The 22,943-nt window shown below is 33.8% G+C and overlaps 1 protein-coding gene across 1 annotated transcript in view; it reads right to left on the reverse strand.

Annotated features, from left to right (window-relative positions):
* Positions 1 to 22,768, reverse strand: part of LOC132302744 (agamous-like MADS-box protein AP1) — a 29,409-nt gene extending 6,641 nt beyond the window's left edge. Inside the window, exon 1 of the mRNA XM_059799677.1 lies at positions 22,366 to 22,768. Coding sequence (XP_059655660.1) covers positions 22,366 to 22,550 — 185 coding nt within the window. The 5' untranslated portion in view covers positions 22,551 to 22,768. The remainder of the gene's footprint in view (positions 1 to 22,365) is intronic.
* Positions 22,769 to 22,943: the final 175 nt, after the last annotated feature.

A 22,943-nucleotide genomic window follows, 5' to 3' on the forward strand; every position in this document is an offset into this window, starting at 1 on the left:
AACTTCTTGAGTTAAAAAACTCTGAATCTTTGGCAGGACGATGCCGGTCTGTTTTCAGAGTTACAAATCAAGCAAGCCCCAAAATTCATAATAATATAACTTGAACAAAAATTCCAAAAACTTCTACAGTCTTCCTAGAAAAACATGATTGTGGGGCCCTAAACGACTAAATTTGGTATTAAATGGCATGAGCCACTACCAAAAGCTAGTGGGTTCTGCTTGTCTCATTTTTTATTAGGAATGGGTCTCTTAAAGTCGATCGAAATAAGTTGACAAAATTGTTTTACATCAGTCTCTTGCACTTCAAAAAAAAACTTGTCCTCAAATTTGGCTATGAATAAAGTATCCAATTATACACAAGTATGACCAAGATTTTATACTATGATGTTGTGACCTGAGTTTAGTGCGGGGTTGTGTTGCGACTTGACGACCCGTTGAAAGAAAAAAATTTAACCCAATTTTTGGTTGCGGGTCATGCATCATATTTAGTATCTCTTGTACCCCCATATATAAGGGCGCTTAGGGTTTAGAGTAGGATGAGTTGAGTGACTTAGCGGATCAATGAAAGGAAACAAAATAATTAAGAATAGTAACGTATTCTTTAAACACTCGAATCCACAAAAAGAGATTGGGAAAAACTCTTGATTTTCTGATATTAATAAAAGAGATAGTTGATCTCTAAACTATTAAAGTAGCATGTATTTATAGGCCTAAGAAAATCTTAAACTATATAGGAAATTAAATCAATGGAAACTTTTCTAAAACAGATAAAAAACTATTTAGAAAATTAAAATAATGAAAAATTTCCTAAACACAAACTAAACTATTAAGAAATTAAAACAATCAAAACTTTCATAAAATATAAAATAGAAACTAGAAAACACTGTTCACTCTACTGTTCATGCACTGTTCACATGTGCTATATCATCATGCTCCCCTTCTTTGCTTGTATTTTGCTGACAATTCATCATATATAAGTATGGACAAAATTTTATACTACTTTAGGTGGACAAGCAAACCATTTTGTCCATAAGGGACATGGTAGTATAATTTCATATGGAACATGCATATTAGAACAACAATCAACTAGGTCTCTATAAATGACATCATCTTTGTTCTAAGCGCATATCATGGTAGCACCCCTAGTCTTTGTTATCATGCTCTCAACTTCTTAAATCTCATTAGTACCAGTACCATTGCTCTTCAAATATGGGTCTATGTAGCAGTAAATGTCCCCACATTCCATGTTGACATCCTCTTCTTTGTATTGCTCTACATCTAATTCGTTCAAACTATTCCTTTTGTCCAAGGACTCCATCTTTGAAGCTTTATTATTGGAAGTCCATTTGTTACAACTAAAGTAAGGACAATTTCATCATCCTCAACTACAAGAGGTGGAGCAAAATAATTTTGCTTTTGATCAATCTCAATAATATCACTTGTTACGTCAAAAAAATTATTTTGACCTTTCTTGATGTCACAATCCATCTTGTAAAATTTCTCCATAGACTCGTTAACAAATGGATTCTCTTTCCGACAATTCTTAAATTTTTGGTATAATATCTCTGCTCATAATTTGGTGGTAAGAAATTAGCCATCAATAGCCGTTTCATCTTCTACCACGATAGCATAGGCTATTTTCCTTGCCTCCTTCGGTTAGTCTATGTTTGTTTCCACCAAGCTGAAGCCCGTCTTTTAAATTTAAAGGCTATAAGTGGGACTTGCTTGTTCTCGGGTATCTTAAAATACTCGACCCATGTTCTACTCCCCACCTACTTATGCTCAGGCTAACCCTAAAGCATACCGCCCTCTCCCCTCTTACTCTTTTTCTGCTCCAAAAAAGGTGTTCACGTGCTCTGAAGTATGTGACCTCTTCAATAAAGGCACACCAACCTCTTGTGCCTTGGACTTTGGCAGCAAGCCTCCTTACCCTCGTCCCATCGCACAGACTCCATACCCACAGGGATATTTGGTCCCCAAATTCCCCTAGTTCAATGGCAAAACTAGCAATCCCAGTGAGCATGTCATGCGTTTTGTTGAAGCTTTGAGCCACTTTGGTGACAATCATGTGGTCCGTTTAAGAGAATTCTCTAAGTCCTTAACTGATCGTGCATACCGTTGGCACTTTAACCTCGAACCAGACTCCAAAAATATCGAAGATTTGGTTTGACCCCGTGATCTCCAAGTGTTAGAACAATACTTTCAATTTGATCATCGCTCGAATTAAATTAGACGTCTTATTGAAACTGGTGCTGATTATTAGCACGCTGAAGAGGACCACGTTGATTTACAACCTTTTGCCGTGGCTGATTCACACCATCAGGTTGGTCTTAATCAAACCTATTATGAACCTGCACTAATTCGTGACTTCAGTTAGATGTTTAACTGCCGTCTGAATCTCTTGTTTGAGTTCTTGACGCAATTGTTGACATTCTCCCAGAGTCACTGCACGTTCTCCTTGATCACCGTCCATGGAGAATGGCTCTGATACAAACTTGACGTAGCGGATCAATGAAATCAAGCAAAATAATTAATAATAGCAAAGTATTCTTTAAATACTCGAATTCACAAGAAGAGATTAAGAAAAGCTCTCGGTTTTCTAATATTAATAAAAGAGATAATTGATCCCTAAACTATTACAGTAGCATGTATTTATAGGCCTAAGCAAATCCTAAACTATATATATGTAGGAAATTAGACACAAAACTATTTAGAAAATTAAAACAATGAAAACTTTCCTGAAACGGACACTTAACTATTAGGAAATTAAAACAATAAAAACTTTCCTAAAACAGAAAATAGAAACTAGAAAACATTACTCACGCCATTGTTCATGCACTATTCACACGTGTTACGTCATAGAGACAATGAAAATCACAAAGAAAGAGAGTGTGAGCGAGAGTTAGGGTTTGGAGGCTGAGACTTGTAATCTCCTATTTTTCGTATAGTGAAAACTTTCGCTGGATCTCCATCATGAATGTAGGCTTTGCCGAACCACACTAAATCTTTGTGTGGCTCATTTATCTTTTCTGTGGTATTTCTTGATTTGTTTTTGGGCTCACTACGTTTTTCATAACACAAACCCATGAGTATTTCAACTTGCATCAAAAGCTTTTTCCACCCCATATTTCACATACAATTTGGAAATTTCATAAACCGATTATGAATTGATCTTTTTTTAAATTTTTTTTTTTTTTAATCCTAGCAAACTAAGGAGATATGATACTCGAACACGGGTACACACGCTCCGAGAACTAGGCGCTCTACTAACTAAGCCACTGGGTAATGCCCTATCAAATGATCTTTGTTACTCACCTTCAATAGTGAACTTATTTCCCTCCTATCAGGTGTATGAGAAAGCTCATTATGCACAAAATGGTCAACCTATCTATGATTTCCATCATACTTGTTGATATTCTATTGCCAAATCTCCATGTGTGGCTAATGCAACTACCTTGCCTTGATCATCCTTGATTATCCTTGATAATCCCTTCGCGATAACTCACATTTGACATATATTAAAGTAGCTTTGAATTATTGAATTTAGGGTATTTCATCTTAAGATAACATGTGGGCCAACATAGAAGTATGCTCCATAACAACTTTGGTTAAAATATTTGCATCTTTTATTGTATCTTTAGATGTGAATTAATGTTGCATTTGGTATGCAGGAATAGAATAGAATGGAATGCCTATTCCAACCATTACTTTGTTTGGTATAAAATTTTATAATATGAATGACAATTTTCGAATAAAAATTCATTACACAACTAAACCTATGGAATGGCCATTCCATTGCCAAGTAAACTTTTTTTTCAAAAAATAAGTTCCCAAAAAAATCTCATGTTCCAAATAAAAAAACTACCATAATCACCTACCACCATTGTCACTTACATTGTTTTTCAGCCAGTGCCACCTCTACCACTGTCATTACCTTCCACCAGCGCCACTTCCACCACTGTCATTACCACTGCCACTACTGTCGCTGCCTTCCACCGCCACCACCACATCGCCGCTGTCACCACCATTACCACCTCTATTGCCTTCTACCACTACCACCACCAACATCAGGACTTCCATCACCGCCACTGCTACCGCTTCGTCCTTCCACCACCTCCAATACCTTCCACCAGCACAACCTCCATCACGAACACTGCCACCACCACCATTGTCGTCGCCTTCCACCTCTACTTCCACCATCACATCACCTTTGCTATTACCATCACTGCCACCTCCACTGCTTTCCACCATCTACACTACTACCGACTTCCACCACCACTACCACCACCGCTGTCACCTCTACTACCTTCCACCACCGTCATTGCCATCACCACTATCAACGTTACCGCCACTACTGCCGTCGTCTTTTAATTACACTGTTATTGTCACCACAACCATCACTGCCTTCCACCACTACTACCGATTTCGACCATCGCCACCTACACCAATACCATTGATGCCTTCCATCACCCCCATAGCCATTTACCAACACCTCCACCACTGCTACCTTCCACTTCCACCACCATCATTACCGCCATCCACCACTGCCACAATTCTTACAAAAATAAATAAATAAACAATTGTTATTTTGCTAATTTAATGTATTTGTCGCTAAGAGAGGTATTTTGAAATTTTCAATTTAAAATTCATTTCATTCTAGGTTTTAAATTGGTCTAACCAAACACTAAAATGGCTATTATCATTTCATTTCTACATTATTTTATATTTGCAATCAAACAATAAGATGAAAATGACCATTTCATTCCATTCTTATTCTCATTCTCAATTCATTCTTATTTGCATTCTATTCCATTCCATCCTGTATACCAAACACAACATAAGATTGTTCTTGGGCAACTTTAGATGACGCCAAGTTGATATTTACACGACTAGATCCAAGAATAATTGTTTTCATTTTCTTTTTTAAAATTATTTTATTTTATTTATTTATCGTTTTGAAGTTGTCCTTATAATTGTCACTTATACAAGTTGAATGGGTTTCTGATTCCTCATTCCACTTATCTTTCTTTCTTCTCTTCATCTAGGCAGTTACCATTGTCATCACCATTCTTTTGATTAAATTAAGATTTCAATTCTTGGTCGCATATAACTTCTTGTGGTTATGGAGCCTGAATCACAATCTAGGTTTATGTTGACGCTTCGCGAACCTTGGTCGTGATCAATAACTTGTGGTGGTCACAATTGATATAGGTTCGTTAGCAGTTATGCTAATTTCGATCACAACAAGCTGTGCAAGCTTTTATCAAAACCTGGAGGGCATTGATCGATTGTAGCAGAGGAAACATCAATCACAGAGGTCGATGCAAGCATCGATTGAAACCTACGAGTTATTCGATTGATCGCAGGATATAGAGACTTCGATCATTATAAATCAAAAAACAAACTTGAGTTTTTTTTTTTTTCCTTTTTCGCAGGTCACGATTGATATGGGTTCGTTAGCAGTTATGTTAATTTCGATCACAACATGCTGTGCAAGCTTTTATCAAAACATAGAGGGCATTGATCGATTGTAGCTGAGGAAACATCAATCATAGAGGCCAATGCAAGCATCGATTGAAACCTGGGGGTTATTCGATTGATCGTAGGTTATAGAGACTTCGATTGTCATAAATAAAAAAACTTTGAGATTTTTTTTTTTTTTTTTTTTCCCTTTTGGAGTTTCCTTAACCTAAAAGTGATAGCTACAGAACTAGAAAAAGAGCAGAGAGGGCTCTCCATTGTAAACCCATCGTTTTTCATAGTGAAATTTTTAGTATGCTCCATGGACGTAAGCAATAAAAAAAATTTCCCGAACCACGTAAATCATGTGCTATCTTGGGTGATTATTTTACTTCTTGATTGCATTGTTTTATGTTATTATTCCCTACATATATTTCTTTATATATATATTTTTTGTTATACAAACTTGTTCATTGTAGAATGAAGCTTAATTTTTGAAGGTAATTGTGGCTCAAAATAGGCCTAAATTTTCCTACTCTTTTGCTTGTAATCTTGGTCCTATTGAAATTAGTTTTGCTTATAGTCTAGCAGAAGAAACCTAACATTCAAAAGATGTTTCATCTTCACCTGTGAGCATACTGGTGCCTTCGTCTTTTCTGCACGAGAAACCTGCAGTTGTTCCCATCTCGCAGAACCTCTTCCCTTCAATTTGTACTCCACTAATTCCCTTTCTTATCCTCTTGAACGTTCATGTAATCAGAGAACCTCATAACTTCTACCACCCAATTTAGGAAATCTTCAATATAAAGGCGACTGGAAAGGTTAATTTTTATACGAAAATCCATAATCCCTATGATCATGAATCACGATGTAACTCATAAACACCTTTTCCTCATAGGCTAACTGTCTATTCAGTAGGAAGGGGTTACGATTAAAAACAGATTTATGTCATCATTGCTCAACCTGTTATTATCACAGTTCTGATTCGAACTCAACACAATCCTAGCAGGGGTGTGTTTATCCCATTATTTTGGACAAATGGAAAGTTGACATGTGGCTAGTTCCAAGGGAACTTGCCATTCCAAATTAGTTCCAGCAGATGGAAGAGGAATGCTACCCTGCAAGCAATTCCACATAACATGTAGTATGGAACCACTTAGATCTGTCACGTGGCACTAAAGACCAGGTTAAGGGTAAGGGAAATCTGGTGAGATGAGAGCCCACCATAAGAGCACATGTGGTCTATTACCGCCACATGGCAAACATTTGGAAATCCATGTGTATCTTTGACCTAAGTCATCAAGAATAGCAACTCCCCTACTCCTATAATATCTCCTAATTTGTAGGAGTCACTCCAAGAATAAGGCAACCACTTGCCTTATTTAGGTGAGGAGGTTGCTAAAAATCAGCAAATGGGTTGAAAACATTATACATTTACTAAAGAAAGCTGAGGAAAATGTAGGACACTTGGCATGATCTAGACCTTCTAGGTGAAAGTTGTCAATTACTGCTGAAAATCGTCGCTTTTCTATCTGGGCAGTTCCAGAACATGGGTAATGGCATGCAAGCATGCATTCAACCACAAATACCACTATTTATCAGTTGTAGATCATAGGAGAATATGATTTTCCATGTGTCAACACTGAAAGAAGGCTGGAAAATCATGGGACACTTGGCAATCCAAAGACCAGCCACGTTTCTAACTACTGCATAAGAAGCTTTATAAATAAAGCTCTTAGGCCTAACATGCAAACTCTGTTCAACACACACAACAATACAGCATCTTTGCTTATTTCATTTCATGTATCTTTACATTCTAGTAATGTATTTACATTATGTCTATTTTAAGTCTAGCACTTATTTTTCCTACTTTCCAATAAATAGTCCATAACTCTTTTTATTGCAAGTCCTGCACTTTCGATATCGTCTTCATTTTCACTATCTATAAAAAAATCCCAAAGTCCTTTTTCAAGGAAAAAAGAACATCTGAAGGTGGTCATTCTAGTCCTTCATACAATCGCTTGATTCCTACAACTTCCAATTGGAATATTGTTTGGATATCCACTTTAGAACGAGTGCAGTTCTTAGCACACCCGCAACCCAACACTTTACTTTCCATACACCCGGAAAGTGGAACTGCGCCTTTTTGAGGGCCAAACAAGATGCTTGAATGTCTTACTATGTTTTTTTGTTTTACATTGTAAGTCTTGAAATTTGGCCCTTGAAAGAGCCATTTCTTGTTGATCTTTGGCGCCAACAAAGTTGACAAACACCACGTCAATGCAGGGTAAAGTAAGTCTTTGATACCAACTAATAAAGCGGAAGGTATAGACGTTCACCAATGAACAAGATAACAACTTTGAATTAATCCACAAACTTTAGAGATAATTTCAAAGAAATATGATATATTATTGATAATTGAATAAATAAATTAGGTTATTTTCTGTAGTACATGTATTTATAATAAAAGAACCTTAATACCATAATGAAACTAACAACATAAGGAAAGTTTTAAAAGTAAGTCCAAATTTCAATTCTCTCTAAAAATTATAAAAAATATATATATAATAAGAACCTGATTACGAAGAACTACTAAATACCAGCCACATTTCAAAATAATTTGACTTCGTTTAGGCGATGAATAAAAATTCTAAAATATTTTGCAGTCTTCCTATAGGAGTGAAAACACGATTTTGGGCCCTAAACGATTAAATCTGGTTGAAAGGCATTATGAGCCGTAGCTAAAGCTTGTGGGTTTTTCTTATTGGGTCTTTTCTCATCAAGAATGCATGGGTTTCCTCAAGTCGATCGAACCGTATTCAAGAAAAAGTCAATAACTAGGAAAAACTCGATAAAATTTTCCTACATCATAGAGAATAGTTTTATGAAATTAACATTTTTTTTTAATTTTATGAAAAATATATGTAGAACAATTAAAAACGAAAAAGTGGTGGCTGATGGAAATTTGCCTTTTTAGAACTTTTTGGGAAATGGATCTTGTAAAAGTGATAGTTAAAGAGTAGTGGACGCAATTTTTGAAATTTTTTAAGGAAAAATGTCTTGAAAAGGGGTTCACATTTTTTTTCTTTTCTTAAAGATTCCTTATTTTTGCTTTTGGTCATTACCATATTTCCATTTATTTTCCATGGTGTCACGTCTCAAAGAAAGTAGAATTTTATTGGAAACTGTGAATTCATGAAAACATAAGGCTTCATTTAGTTAGATGGAATCAACTAGAAAAGAAAGGAAAGAGAAAATTTTTAAATTTTTTTAGAGTTTGGATAGATGGAAAAAGAATCGTAATAGAAAAAATACTTTCCCACATTAGGCTACTTTTCTCATACAAAACACGGGGAAATAATATTTTCTCGTGAAAACTGTTTCTTTTTATTTGAAGTTCCTATTTTATCTAATAACTGTACCATGTAAAATAATTAATTTCTTTATTTTCTAACTGAGTTTCTTTTCTACTAGAGGCAAGTTCTTTAACAATTTATATTTTAGTAGACTCTAGAAGGCAACTTCTCTCTAAACATGTTCTCTTGCAATACTATTTGGATGATTTTTTTTTTTTTTTTTTTTTTTTTGGGTTCCAAATATATACATGGTATCATATATATTATACACCTCTATTATATAGATAGAGAATAATATATATATATTTCTCTTTTTGTGTTCTTGGTTGAAAGCCCATGAGTCCAAATTTTTTTAAATTTTTTATTTTTATTTTTATTGTTAAGCTTCGCTATTTATCTTAAATGAATAGATAGTCTTGAAGTATTGTTTTAATTTAAACAATATAAATAATTATATTATTAAAATTTAATAAATCATCATTTTATTAAAACTTTGAATAATATATACATCATCAAACACAAGTTTATTTATATTTTTAGTATTTGAAATCATAAGGGTAATTTTGATATGCACAATCACTTTCTTTTCATATTTATACTATCCAAACTAACAAACTAATATTTTCATACAATTTTCCTGAAAAAATTTTCATCCTAACCAAATGTTTCATAGAAAATAACTTTTCCTTTCATTTACTTCACTTTTCTTTCATTTTCCATTTCTTTTCTTTTCTCGCTTATTTCTATCTAACCAAACGGAGCCTGCCTTCAAATTGTACGAAACCTCTATTGGTTAAATTTTCTGAAAACTCAACTATGAAAAGACTTGTTTTCAGAGAACTGTTTTTATAGTTCTTTGAAAATCGCTTTTTGTTTTCTGAATTCTTGAGAATTGTTTTTAAAAAATTACAAACCGAGCAGACCATAATTATCTCATGTCCAAACATATAGTACAAATATGTATTCATAATCCACATAGAGCTTGGATGTATGAATTCCTGATTTTTTTCCCTATTAATAGGGCACTACATTAACTATTACTTAAAGGATTAACCATAAAGCATAAACTAGCTTGGACCTTAAAGTATGAAGAGATATGTAGATATGTGATGCAAGGAGGGGTAGAAATTGAGAATGTTGAATGGAATGTGATCAATCAGAGGATTAGAGCGCCTGGGGATTGACCAAAAGGGAAGGACCTTTCCCTTTGTGGATAGGGGAATTATAATCAGGATAGCAAACTGAAAATTATGGAACTTGGGTGTGGTTTTTTTTTTTTTTTTTTTTTTTTTTTTTTTTTTTTTATGTCAAAATGGAATCCCCTTAACTTTTATTATTTATCGTGAATGATAGAATCATTACACATAGTATGCTCGATCCCGGCTTGGATAAAAAGGGGAAGAATAAAGAAGCTAATATATTTCTCATTTTCCTTGTTCTTCTCTTACATTAGGGTAATGTGATTACCTTAAAGATAAACTAGTCATCCTCCTTTATTGCTTAAGGATGACATAATAAAACAAAAATTTAGACTTTAAGGCATGTAGAAAAGGGGAAATAAGGATGATCGAGAGGAGGGTCAAAACAACAAATTACATAGAAGTTAAGGATGAGACAGGAAATTACCTAATTAAGAGAGAGAGCTTTCTCCTTTCTTATGTGAGTCTTGTAACCTTGAGAGTAGCTTCCTTCTTGTCAGGGGCGGAGCCAAGGGGGGCTGGGGGTGGCCATGGCCCCCCCCTAATTTTTTGGAATTTATTTTTTAGTATAGGTAAAAATAAAAATAATATTGCATATATGGTATAAAATCTATGCTTGGCCCCACTAAGAAAAAAAAAAAAAAATCTTTCTTTAATTAGCATTTAAAAGATACGGAGTAATATAAAAAAGGGTTAAATGCAAAAACCCCCCTGAACTATAGAGGTTTTGCAACTAACCCCTCTGAACTACAAGAAACCCCCCTGTACTATGAATTTATTGCAATTTGCCCACTCAGGTCACCGAAATGAAGAATGACGAAACTACCCTTCCAATAAAACGACGTAGTTTCTTATAATACTTTCCTTCTTCAACGGCTTCAGATGGAATGTTGGGCGAAGCCGAATCAAACGACGTCGTAGAACCTGCAGTCATCGTCGCTTGATGATGACGACGATGAGCCTGGTCATCCCTGATATCGACGACGTCGCTCTTGGTCATCCCCGACGAAGCCCCACCATCACCACCGGAAGAAGCCAGAACAAAGAAGGGAGGTGGAATACAAGCTCCTCTCACCGAGTCCACACATCACTACTATCCTCTGTCATCAAGCTCCGCTCACCGCCTCCCACTGCTTTCTTCTTGTCTTCGCCAGATCTACCGCCGTCGGATCTGTTCTCACTGGAATTGAATCGGTAACCGCAAAGCCATACATCGGAAGAGACAACGGTTTGTTGTTGTTTATTTTAGAGAAAGAAAGTGAGGGTTGTGAGATCGATTCGAAGTCCAAAATTTTTGATATATATGTGTCTGTATGTGTGTATGTAGATATATATGTGTTTGTATGTGTATGTATAAATATATATGTGTCGGTGATGGTGGTGGTGTTGGGTTCGATTAGGGCTTTGCAAGGTGTATGTGATGATGGTGATGGTTTGATTTGGTGGTGATGATGGTGGCAGAGTGGGTTTATGGTCCAATTTGGTTTCACAATTGTTTGTGCATCTCCATTACATCGGGCTAGCATTTTTCGTTGCTGAGTTTGGTTGCGCAACCGATGGTGGTGTTGTTGGGTTTCAATTAGGTTCTGCAGACAAGCCGAATCGGTGATGGTGATGGCGTTGCGTTCGATTAAGGCTTTGCAAGGTGTCCGTGATGATGGTGATGGTTTGATTTAGTGGTGATGGTGGCGGCGGAGTGGGTTTGTGGTTTAATTGGGTTTAACAATTTGGTTCAACATCAATTCTTTGAGTTTCTATTGGTGTTGTTGTGGCGGCGGCGATGGTGGTGGTGCTGTTACATATTCAATGAACAGGCAGTGCAAGGACAGCGGTGACTCGCGGTCATGATTCCGGAAGCGGCAAGAAAGGAACCCATCGGGGTCGAATGAACATGGTGATGAAGTAGTGCAGCGGCGGTGAGAAGTGATTCTGATCGGTGTGAAGGCGGAACTTCAGTGGTGGCACTAAAATGGCAGTGATTGGGTTCTATAATTGGGTTGCAATACTGGGTTGGCTACAGAACCTTTTTTTTTTTTAAAAAAAAAAAAAAAATTAACTCCTTTCAATTCTGGTATTTGATTAATGGGTTTTGTTTATATGATCAAATTATTGGATGGTTTTGAAGGAAATTCAAATTTTTTGTCAGAATTCATCCTATGGTTCACAGGTTTTGAGGTATATGCAGGGGGACAACTAATAATTTTGGTGGAAATTTCAGTACTGAGCTCGGCGGTGAGAGAAATAGCCGGTGAGCTTGGAACTGAATCGGCAGTGCTTGCGGCGGTTCTTGGAATGGTGAACTGAACTGATAATGATGGTTAGTTTCGGCAAGCAGAGAGCTCGACTATCGTCATTGATGGGTTTGATCATTGTTGCTGCAGGGGACGGGTTTGATGGAAACGAAGGGTGTGTTTGGCCGTCTTGTTTAAAACCCATTTATTGGCTCAAATAGGATTGTTTGGTTATAATGGTAGCAAAGGTATTTTTGTCCTTTTATGTGAATAAGGGCATTGTGGTCTTTAATTTTAAACATTAGCATCACGTGATGGCACATGCCATTTGTCAGCCGGAATCCCGCCGGAATCCTACCGGATGGAGTCATCTACAACAAAATTGAATAGTCCAGGGGGTTAGTTGAACTTTTGTAGTTCAGGGGGGTTAATTGCTGATTTGCCAATAATTCAGGGGGGTTTTTTGCATTTAACCCTATAAAAAATGACTCATATAAAAATTTAATGTAACTATCTTAAAATTTTAATTCAAACAAAGTTCTTTTTATAATATTCCATCCTAAAATCCTTCCAACTCAATCACGATTCTTTCCATAACCTTATTTAACCTAATGAATCACTTTTTTCTTATGAATGTAGATAATTTTTATGCACACTGCAGTCAGGTTAATCTCAAAGTTTTTTTTTTGTTCCTCTCTCTATATAAATTTTGTATGTATATATGTATTTTTGTGTGGGACATATTTTTGTATGAATATAATAAATAGTAAATATTTTTGCCTACGTATATATATATATTCCCCCCCCCCACCACACACACAAGATCCTGACTCCGCACACACACACACACACACACACAAGATCCTGACTCCGCCCCTGCTTTTTGTTCCATTTTTCCTTGAAGTTTTTTTGAGAAAGTAAGGAAACGTGAGAAAAGTGGAAGTTAGATCTTTCATTGGGTGAGTTTTGGTAGGTGAATGGTGTAATCCCTTGGTGAGGATAAGGGAGGGGTATTTATAAATAGAGGTGAGATAATTTTTCTTTCTCAACAAGTAATGAAGGGGTAAAATTGAAAATTCTCAGTAATTAAGGATATAATTGGCATTCATATTGGTGATTTTAGCAGTCAATTTGCTTTGTTGGCACATTTCTACAAGCTAACGAAGTGTTATTTGGACGAATTAATATGGATAAATGTCCATCAATTATTGATGAGCCAAAAATAAGGCGCACCACCATATTCTTTTCACCTCCACCCAATGGGTAGAATTTACATGTGCAACTTTAATTTTTAAATCCACTAATACGCAACACCTTCTTTTGGCTAAACGTGTGTTTCAATTTTAATTATCAAGGAGATGGTGATACATGTTAATCACCATATACTCTAAAAATATAAACTAGTAAAAAGAATGTAACTTTAATATTTAAGCCCTCTAATAAATACGTCTGCATTTTTTTTGGGAGGAAGGCTTTACGTAGGGTTATTGCCTATTTGGTCACCTAGTCATGTACTATTTCATTTATTTTCTTGCTTTCTTCATTTAATCCTCTTATAATTCAACACTTGGCCCATTTGTTTTGAGGGCAAAATGGTCAATTGGCATGGATATGAATTCCTTATGCAACGGTCAATGAGTTATCCTAAGATTTGGTTTGTCTGTTACAAGCTTCAAGAATTTTTCGAAAATGGAAGTGAAAAATATCTACATGGATTTTTTGCTGACCCCAGCTCTTGGTGGTGTTGATGTATGCTTGTCTCTGTGGGGATAATTCTTGTTTCCTTCCGCTGGATTGTGTTTTGTGGTTGCTTTGGGTGTCTTTTCTTGGTCTCCTTGCTTATGGTATTCCAGCTAGGCGGCCTTTTGATCAAGTTCTTGTTCTCTCGATTCTTTGTGCTTGTATTATTTGATTGCAAGCTACATCTAAGCCTACTTATATATGATTGCAAACTTCGTATGAGATGGCTGAGAGTGCACCGAATCCATCTTAGGTATAGAGAGGCCAAGTATGTGTTCTTTCATGGGGTCATTTGAACATCACATTTGTTGATATACATAGGAAGCAAATGCGCTTTTCATTCATTATATTTTCCTAGTCTGTAGAGTTTTGTCAAAACAAGTAACATTTCTTATTTAATCATGTGAGATATATGTGTGTGTGTATATATATATATAGATATATATATTTTGGGGAGATTGTGAAAAATATATATTTTGTATTGGCTAATTTTGTTGTCAAGATTGAAGATCGGATGCGGATTTGAAGAAGTTCAAGTGTTCATACTTTAATACGCTCCAGGATGAGGAGAATAATGTTTTAGAAAGGTATGTGAGTGTGTGAAAACACTTAGAAAGTTTTGGAAGGTTGAAACACAATTTTTAGGAATATTTTACATTCTATCCATCTTGAACTGGTTCAAGAATTTTCAAACAGGTTTAACATCTGAAGCTTTTTGGAGGTTTTCAGGAGCGGCCATCTTGAACAAGTTCAACAATCCTAAACCGGTTCAAGAATCAAAAGGATTCTTCGATTTGTACACTGGCAATCTTGAATCGGTTCCACTTTCCTGAACTGGTTCAAAGTCTTTTGATTGGTTTTGGTAACTTACCTTTCTGGTCTGTTTTGATTCCTTTTTGATCTAGACTTCCTTCCAAATTTCTATGCACGAATTTACCTTATTTTTCAAGCATATCTAAGTTTTTAAAAGTCTATAAAAACATGTTTTCTCAATTATGATTTCATGGCTTTTAGGAACAAAAATTTATTATTTTGATAAAGCCTTTTTGAGAGATATTTTAAAAAAAAATCAATTTTGATTTTTTTGATTTTATTTTTGAAAGCACACACATAAACACAAGAGTGATTTAGTAATGTTGTTCTCTATCCCATCGAAATTGGAGTATAATTGAAGATTCAAAGATTCTGAAAACAGATCTATTCATTCATCATCAAATTCAGATCTTAAAGAAAAGGGGTGAAGCGATCACACTTTGAAGGGTCAGAGCATTCGTGGAGTGTTGTTTGATTTCCCTGCAACTCTTCTACAGAGATCAAGAGTAAGTCTGAGATCGAGAGCTGTTGGACAGGGGAGTCACAAAGTAAGGGATTGTCAGCGATTGGTTTTTGTTAGAACGATAGGGTGTGAGCTTGAGTCAAAGTTCAGTGAACTTTACTTCAAATATAGTGGATCGTTTTGCTCTGGACTGCACAGCCCACGAAGTTTTTTCCACAACAATTAGTCTATTATATCAATTTGGGTTTCCTCGCTAAAAATCCTAGTGTCATCTCTTAAACTTTATTTACTTTACTTACACTTTATTTTTTCTTTATGGATTTTATTTTAATAAAATTAAAATAAGTAAAAATTGGTTAAAGGAGCAAGTAAAACCTATTCACTACCCTTCAAGGTTATTTATCCATATTATATTCCACAACCATTCTGTTGCGCATAACTCATAAGTGGTATCTGAGCCAACCTCTACACATTGAGTTGATCCCCTATGGAAGTTTTTTTTTAAAAAAAATAAAATTATTTTTATTTTCAAAAATTCATGATGGAAAATCCTATAAATAAAGGTGAATTGGATTTTATTTTTGATGATTTAAGTTCTGATGAGGAACTTTTTCATTTATCTAAAAGATATGGAAGACTCTTTAAAGATAGAAAGAATAAATTTTTTTGTAAAGGAGATTCTTTTAAATTCAAAGATAAGAAAAATAAGAAAGATACTTCTAGTGCTTTTCTTGCTAATATTGATAATGATGCTGCTAATAATTTTTCTTTTTGTGTAGGAGATTCTACCAAATTTGGGACATTAAGCAAGTTGGTTCTTATGATTCGAATGATAAGAAAATTGAAGAAGAACCAAGTGGAAGCAATACATTGAAAATCTTTGAGTCAATGTTAAAGGGTAGTTAGAAGCAGTATGAGGAATTGAGTTGGTAAAAAAAGATAGAGATACTTTAAAAAGGAGAATAATATCTTGAAGAAAGAAGATGAGCAAAAACAGAAATTGCTTTAGGAGAATAAAGATGAAATTCAGAATCTTTAAGGAAGTAAAAATTCTTAAGAGTGAGGTAAGTCAAACTAATTTTGCTAGAGAATCTTTTATTGCAAAATTTATTTTCTTGAGCTTGAATTAAAAAAGTCATAAGAAAAAATTGATTGATTTTACTTCTAGACATATTAAGCTTGATAAGATGATTAGTGTTGGTAAGCATGTAGGTGATAAAACATGATTAGGTCTTAATGAGGCTTCGAAGGTTCAAACTGTTTTTGTTAAACCCATGAACTTAAATGTGCCTATTGTTAAGCCTAAACTTTTTGTTAAGCCTATGCATGCTAAGAATGTGTCCAAGGTGCTTTATTATTCTTATTGTAGTAGAACTGGACATAAGCAACACTATTGTTATAAAAAGAAAAAGGGATAATTCTTTTTCTGATTTTCATGGTTATAATTCATTTGCACAGAATATATTTCATGCTAAAAAATAAAATAATTGGAATAAACCTAAAAACTTTCCTGCTAAAAGGAATTCAAATAAGAAAAAGAATGCTCTTGATGTTCCTAAAAAATCTCTTGAAAAGTTGAAGGTAAAAGCTGTTTGGGTGAAGAAAGAGGATTTGAGGTTATATGTGCCTATTGATGCTATGGAATTTGTTTCCAGTAGGTCATTGGGTGCAAAACCCCAAAAGTAAATCCTAAAAAGTTTTTGTGGTCATGTATTATGCTTTGATGACTATATTATTTCCATTGGACCATATCTTATAGTTTAGGATTTAAGTGGTTTTTTTTTTTTTTTTTTTTTTTTTTTTTTTTTTTTTTTTTTTTTTTTTTTTGCATGTGAAAGTGATGATCATGTTTTTCTTTTTAATGCATAAGTGATAATTATTTCTCTTGAATTAATTATTTTTTAATGCAAATTGAGGACAAATGATTATTTGATGAAAATTAAAGGTTCTTGATGTATTATCTATGTATTGAAAGATAATTTGCTTTGTTTATTTCTTTTTAGAGATGAGTTTCTTGAGTTCATATTTTTCATGTGCACTAGTCCAACTCTAAAAAAAAATATTTAATTGAAAATTATTGTGAAGTTGACTAGGTCATATTGTTCCTATAAGTTATAAAGGTTATTATTTTAAAAAAAATTTAAAAACATGTGTTTTAAAATAAAATAAAAAAATGAAAATTTTTAGCATGAAAAGAAAAGAAAAATAAAATGAGTGGTGAAAATCTTTGTTAAGGAAAAGGCTACCTATTGATATTAGGTCAAAAACTCCTACACTTTGAAGATGAGCTAATTGAGTAAAAAAAAAAAGAACAAAAAAAAAAAGAAGGAAAAGTCGAAATGTGGAATTGCTGTTTACTCTTTAGAGTGAAAGCTGCCTTACTTAGTAAAATTTGTTCAAAACAATTTTATCTGGATATTTTTCGATAAATATAATTTAGATAGTTCGTCAATGTGATTTGATTGAAATTTGATGAGGTTGGTTTGCACACACACACATATGAACTTATTAGGCGAATTTGTAAATTTTTATAAAAATTGCAAGTTGGATTTCATGTTGTGATTGCATGCTTGAGAATTGATTTGATTGAATAATTAGTAGTGTCTAAAATTTCTTATTTTTAAATTATCTTAAATTGTTCAGAAATTTTTGGATCTCAAGTATGCTTAAAATTCATGAAAATTGCTATCTCATAATTTTTGTTCAAATATCAGAAAAATAGATAAATTAAAAAATCCCAAAAGATTTTTCTTTTAGTTTTTATTAGGAATTTCATTTTTGATTGAATAGAAATATCATGTGTGTGATTTTGAGAATGATTGGTTCTATTTATGTTGTGGATGAAACATGTGTTATCTTGGATACTTGTCTTTGGTTCCATTACTACTATATATCATCATGTTGTTGTGCTTCTTGCTATATCGTATACATGGAAGATATTTTTGTCTTTCTTCTTGTTAATTCTCTCTTATTATTTTTTTTTCCTTTTTTGTTGAGCTTTATTTGTCAATTTGTAACAAAAAGGGGGAGAAGTGTGCATATTTGAGGGGGAGAGTTTCTTGACTTGAGGAGAGACATATACATTGATATATTCATATTGACAGCTATTATTTATCTTTCATGATTAAGTTTCATGGATAGTTTTATTGAGCTGATATGTAAATTACAGGTTGGAAATACTACAAGTGTTGAAGCTTCATGTGGTTTAAGAAAAGTTCTGCGTTTTATTTCTCTAACAATCATTGTAATTTTTTTTTTCTGCTTGGGTAGATTACATATTATTTTTAAAATTTTGTCACGAAATTGCCAAAGGGGGAGATTGTGAAATATATATATATATATATATATATATATATATATATATATATATATATTTTGGAGAGATTGTGAAAAATATATATTTTGTATTGGCTAATTTCTTTGTCAAAACAAGTCCGATCGAGTTGTAATATTTTGATTCAAAATTTCAAGATCGAAGATTGGATGCAGATTTGAAGAAGTTCAAGTGTTCATACTTTAACACACTCCGAGATGAGGAAAACAATGCTTTAGAAAGGCATATGAGTGTGTGAGAACACTTAGGAAGTTTTGGAAGGTTAAAACACAATTTTTAGGAAGATTCTATATTCTGCCTATCTTGAACTAGTTCAAGAATTTTTAAACAGATTCAAAATCTGAGACTTTTTGGAGGTTTTCAAGACTGGCCATCTTGAACTGGTTCAACAATCCTGAACTAGTTCAAGAATCAAAAGGATTCTTCGATTTGTACATAGGCCATCTTGAACCGGTTCTACTTTCCTGAACCGTTTCAAGGTCTTCTGATTGGTTTTGGTAACTTACTTTTCTGGTCTGTTTTGATTCCTTTTTGGTCTAGACTTCCTTCCAAAATTCTATGCACAAATTTACCTTATTTTCCAAGCATATCTAGGTTTTTAAAAATCTATAAAAACATGTTTTCTAAATTAGCTAGGATTCCATGGCTTCTAGGAACAAAAATTTATTATTTTGATAAAGCCTTTTTGAGAGATATTTTTCAAAAAATCAAATCTAATTTTTCTAATTTTATTTTTGAGAGCACACACATAAACACAAGAGTGATTTAGTAGTATTGTTCTCTATCTCATCGAAATTGAAGCATAATTGAATATTCAAAGATTCAGAAAAGTAGATCTATTCATTCTTCATCAAATTCAGATCTTGAAGAAAAGGGGTGAAGCGATCACACTTTGAAGGGGTCAAAGTATTTGTGGAGTGTTGTTTGATTTACCTGCAACTCTTTTACAGAGATTAAGAGTAAGCCTGAGGTTGAGAACTATTGGATAGGGGAGTCGCAAAGCCAGGGATTATCAGCGATTGGTTTTTAGTAGAACGATAGGGTATAAGCCTAAATTAAAGTTCAGTGTACTTTGCTTCAAACATAGTGGATCGTTTTACTCTAGGCTGCACAATACACGAGGTTTTTCCCTCAACAATTAGTCTATTTTATTAATTGGGGTTTCTTCGCTAAAAATCCTAGTGTCATTTCTCAAACTTTATTTACTTTACTTGTACTATATTTTTGCTTTGTGGATTTGATTTTAGTTTTATTTCGGTAAAATTAAAATAAGTAAAAATTGGTTAAAGGAGCAAGTAAAACCTATTAACCACCATTCTATATTATTTATCCATATTATATTAATCCACAACCATTCTGCTGCGTACAACTCACAAATCATTTCCATACCTTCTTTATCAACTTATTCTTCAATTCCGTTTATGACTTTTCTTAGATAAGTAAAAACTATGTCAAAAGTTCAGAGAAACCAACTTTGGTAATGACACTACTCTACTAATCCTTCTATCAGGTACATATTCCATCGTCAACATCTCTCCATTTAGGATTCACCAAAACCAACTCCAGGTACAAGTGTTAGTATTGTTAAGTGTGTGAAAGGAAGTATTCACCATCTCATTAGTCTCCTTGTTCTCTATGACTTTGGATCATAATTACCAAGATTCAGGTGAAGATTTCAAGACACAGAAAAATAAATAAACAAATAAATTTGGTTTGTAACTATAAAAACATTTTTCTTTTCTCAAAAAATTAAAAACTGAAAACTGTACAAAAACTCTGTTTGATTCAGTTTTCTGAGAACCCAATTATAAAAATATCTCTTTTTAGAAAATTGTAAAAGATTGTTCTCTGATAGTAGTTTTTTGTTTTCTGAGTTCTTGAGAACTGTTTTCAAAGTTACAAACCAAGTTCTATTCATCATCCCCTTTTATTTGACTGGAGGTACCAATCAAGCTTTGTTGGAAGATTTGCATTCAAAATCTCTGATTTTGCTTAGGATCTCCTTTTATGTTTTCAGCGATAAGCTGCTTCTTTGTTGTGATCGACTTCTTTGGTTGGAATGAGATTGGTGGAATTTCAATGTTATTTGCAGTATGTATAACTTGTAAACATTTGGAATAAGGCACAGTTTCTACTCAAAAATAAATTTGATAATAATGTTGATCAACTCTCCCATGATTTTGCATCTACTATCAACTTGTCATGTATCTTAAGCTTCTACCTCTTTGCTTTTGTTTTCCTGTCCTAGTGTGAACATTTGTGTTTCCTACCGCGATCCGCAAAGATGGTTAGAATCAGGATACTCCCTTCGTGCAACTTTGATTCCAGTGGAGAAAAACAAGTTTATGGTGGAAAGAGGAAAAAAGTGGAACTGGACAAGGAAATAAATTAAAGTTCACCTCATATCATTTGCTCATTATGACCTGCATGTAGGATGGAATTTTCTCTTCTGATATTACAAGAAAATGAAACCATATAAGGGTTTCAAGCTTTTCCCCTCAAACTCAATGCCAAATTAATTTTTTGAACCGATACATATATATATATATATATATATATATATATATATATAGTCTTTTTGTTGGAAAGTGAAGAATTAACACAATAAGGGCTCTAGAGTTCCTTTTAATTCAACACACTGGTTATTTGGAGTATAAAGAATTCTTGAATGGTCATTGTATTCAACTTTAGAGAATTGAAAACAAAAAAGAACTCTTTGTGAAACCTCCATAACTTCAAAGGAAAAAAAAATTCAAAATTGATTTGTAGGAAAACTGGGAATGTCTACAAGAACATAAAACCAGTACTCATTTGTTCATTCATTAATATTTAACATTATAATTATATAATTATTGTCATATAGATTTGGAATTTAGAGTTGATGAGGTCAAGAAACAACCACTAGAATGTTTACCACATCATTATTGTTTTATTAATGTTAAAGATGAGGTGAGATGTGAAAATAGTTTATGCCACTTCCTGAAAGCTAGGATGCAAATATTTGTGGTCTATATTATTACCCTTAAATTTGAATTAATATTTATTCCATATAACATAAATTTTGTTTTAAATTTTCCTCTTAAAAGTAGCACCCCATTCTAGGGCATTAATAACATCAAAAGATCAGACAAAATAACTGCTACCTGAAGAGCCAAGTACAAGAAATCACTTTCTCTCTCAGAAATAATGACCAACTGACCAGGTTTAATTCCCACTGATTTTTGTTTGGAACTTCAGTTCAAACTCATACTTATCATTAAGAACCTCTAGATTATATTCCGATTGAGACACGTTAAAGATATATTAAATAGTACCATTTTAATAATACCCAAAAGTTTAAAAGAAAAAGAAAAAAATGCTATAAACTATTAGTGACTTGCATGAATTCTATTTAACAACCTGAAATATAACACCAGTACTGCTATAGCACCCAAATGGGCCAAATCTCCTTCTAAACAAGAAAATAAATAATATCATGAAGTAATTGATCCTAAAATATTAAGAAACATTAATTTAAAGCTTAAATATAATATTAAAGGAAGTTTATAGAACTAAAGAGTACTTTCATGATTTCATGGAGCTAGCATATAAAAATAATATCAATAAATAATTAAATAAAAACCCTCATGAAGATATTTACCCAAAACTCAAAAATTGATTTTCATTACAAGATCAATACATATAAAAAAACAATATAATTACTCTTATATGTGTGTGTGTGTGTGTGTATATATATATATATAGAGAGAGAGAGAGAGAGAGATTTTACCAAGAATCTGTGGAGTACTCAAAGAGCTTTCCTTTGGTGGAGAAGACAATCAAAGCAACCTCTGCATCACACAACACTGAGATCTCATGAGCTTTCTTCAGCAACCCACCCCTCCTCTTGGAGAAGGTGACTTGCCTGTTGATCTTGTTCTCTATCCTCTTCATCTGCACCTTTCCTCTCCCCATCTTAAAATTTTCTCTCTTTCCCAGAAACCAAACAAAACCCAGTTCCAAGAATGGAAAAACAAAATAGTGAAACCCTTAATTCCTTGCTAGAAAGAGAGAGAGAGAGAGAGTGAGTATTCGATCAGAGAATTATATAATTGGATTCTGCTTGTTGTTTCCATTTAGTGAAGATTGTTGTGAGATGGGACTTGTTTTTGTCTCCAAAAGCATTTACACACATAAAATGGGATGTGAAACCACTACTGTTGAAGATGGGTGGTGTTGTAAAACCAGGTTGATTTTAAGAATGTGTTGTCGATTTCTGATAGGTTGGTGCAACACTTAGATTGACTTTTGTCCGATATAATAAGAACTGGTGTTGCTCTTTCCAAGTATACTGTTGGCGGCGCCAGT

The sequence above is a fragment of the Cornus florida genome, unplaced genomic scaffold (assembly GCF_030987335.1).
Source record: "Cornus florida cultivar Cherokee Brave unplaced genomic scaffold, ASM3098733v1 CherokeeBrave_3.0.0_Hap2_Chr04, whole genome shotgun sequence".
In the NCBI taxonomy this organism is placed as follows: Eukaryota; Viridiplantae; Streptophyta; class Magnoliopsida; order Cornales; family Cornaceae; genus Cornus; species Cornus florida.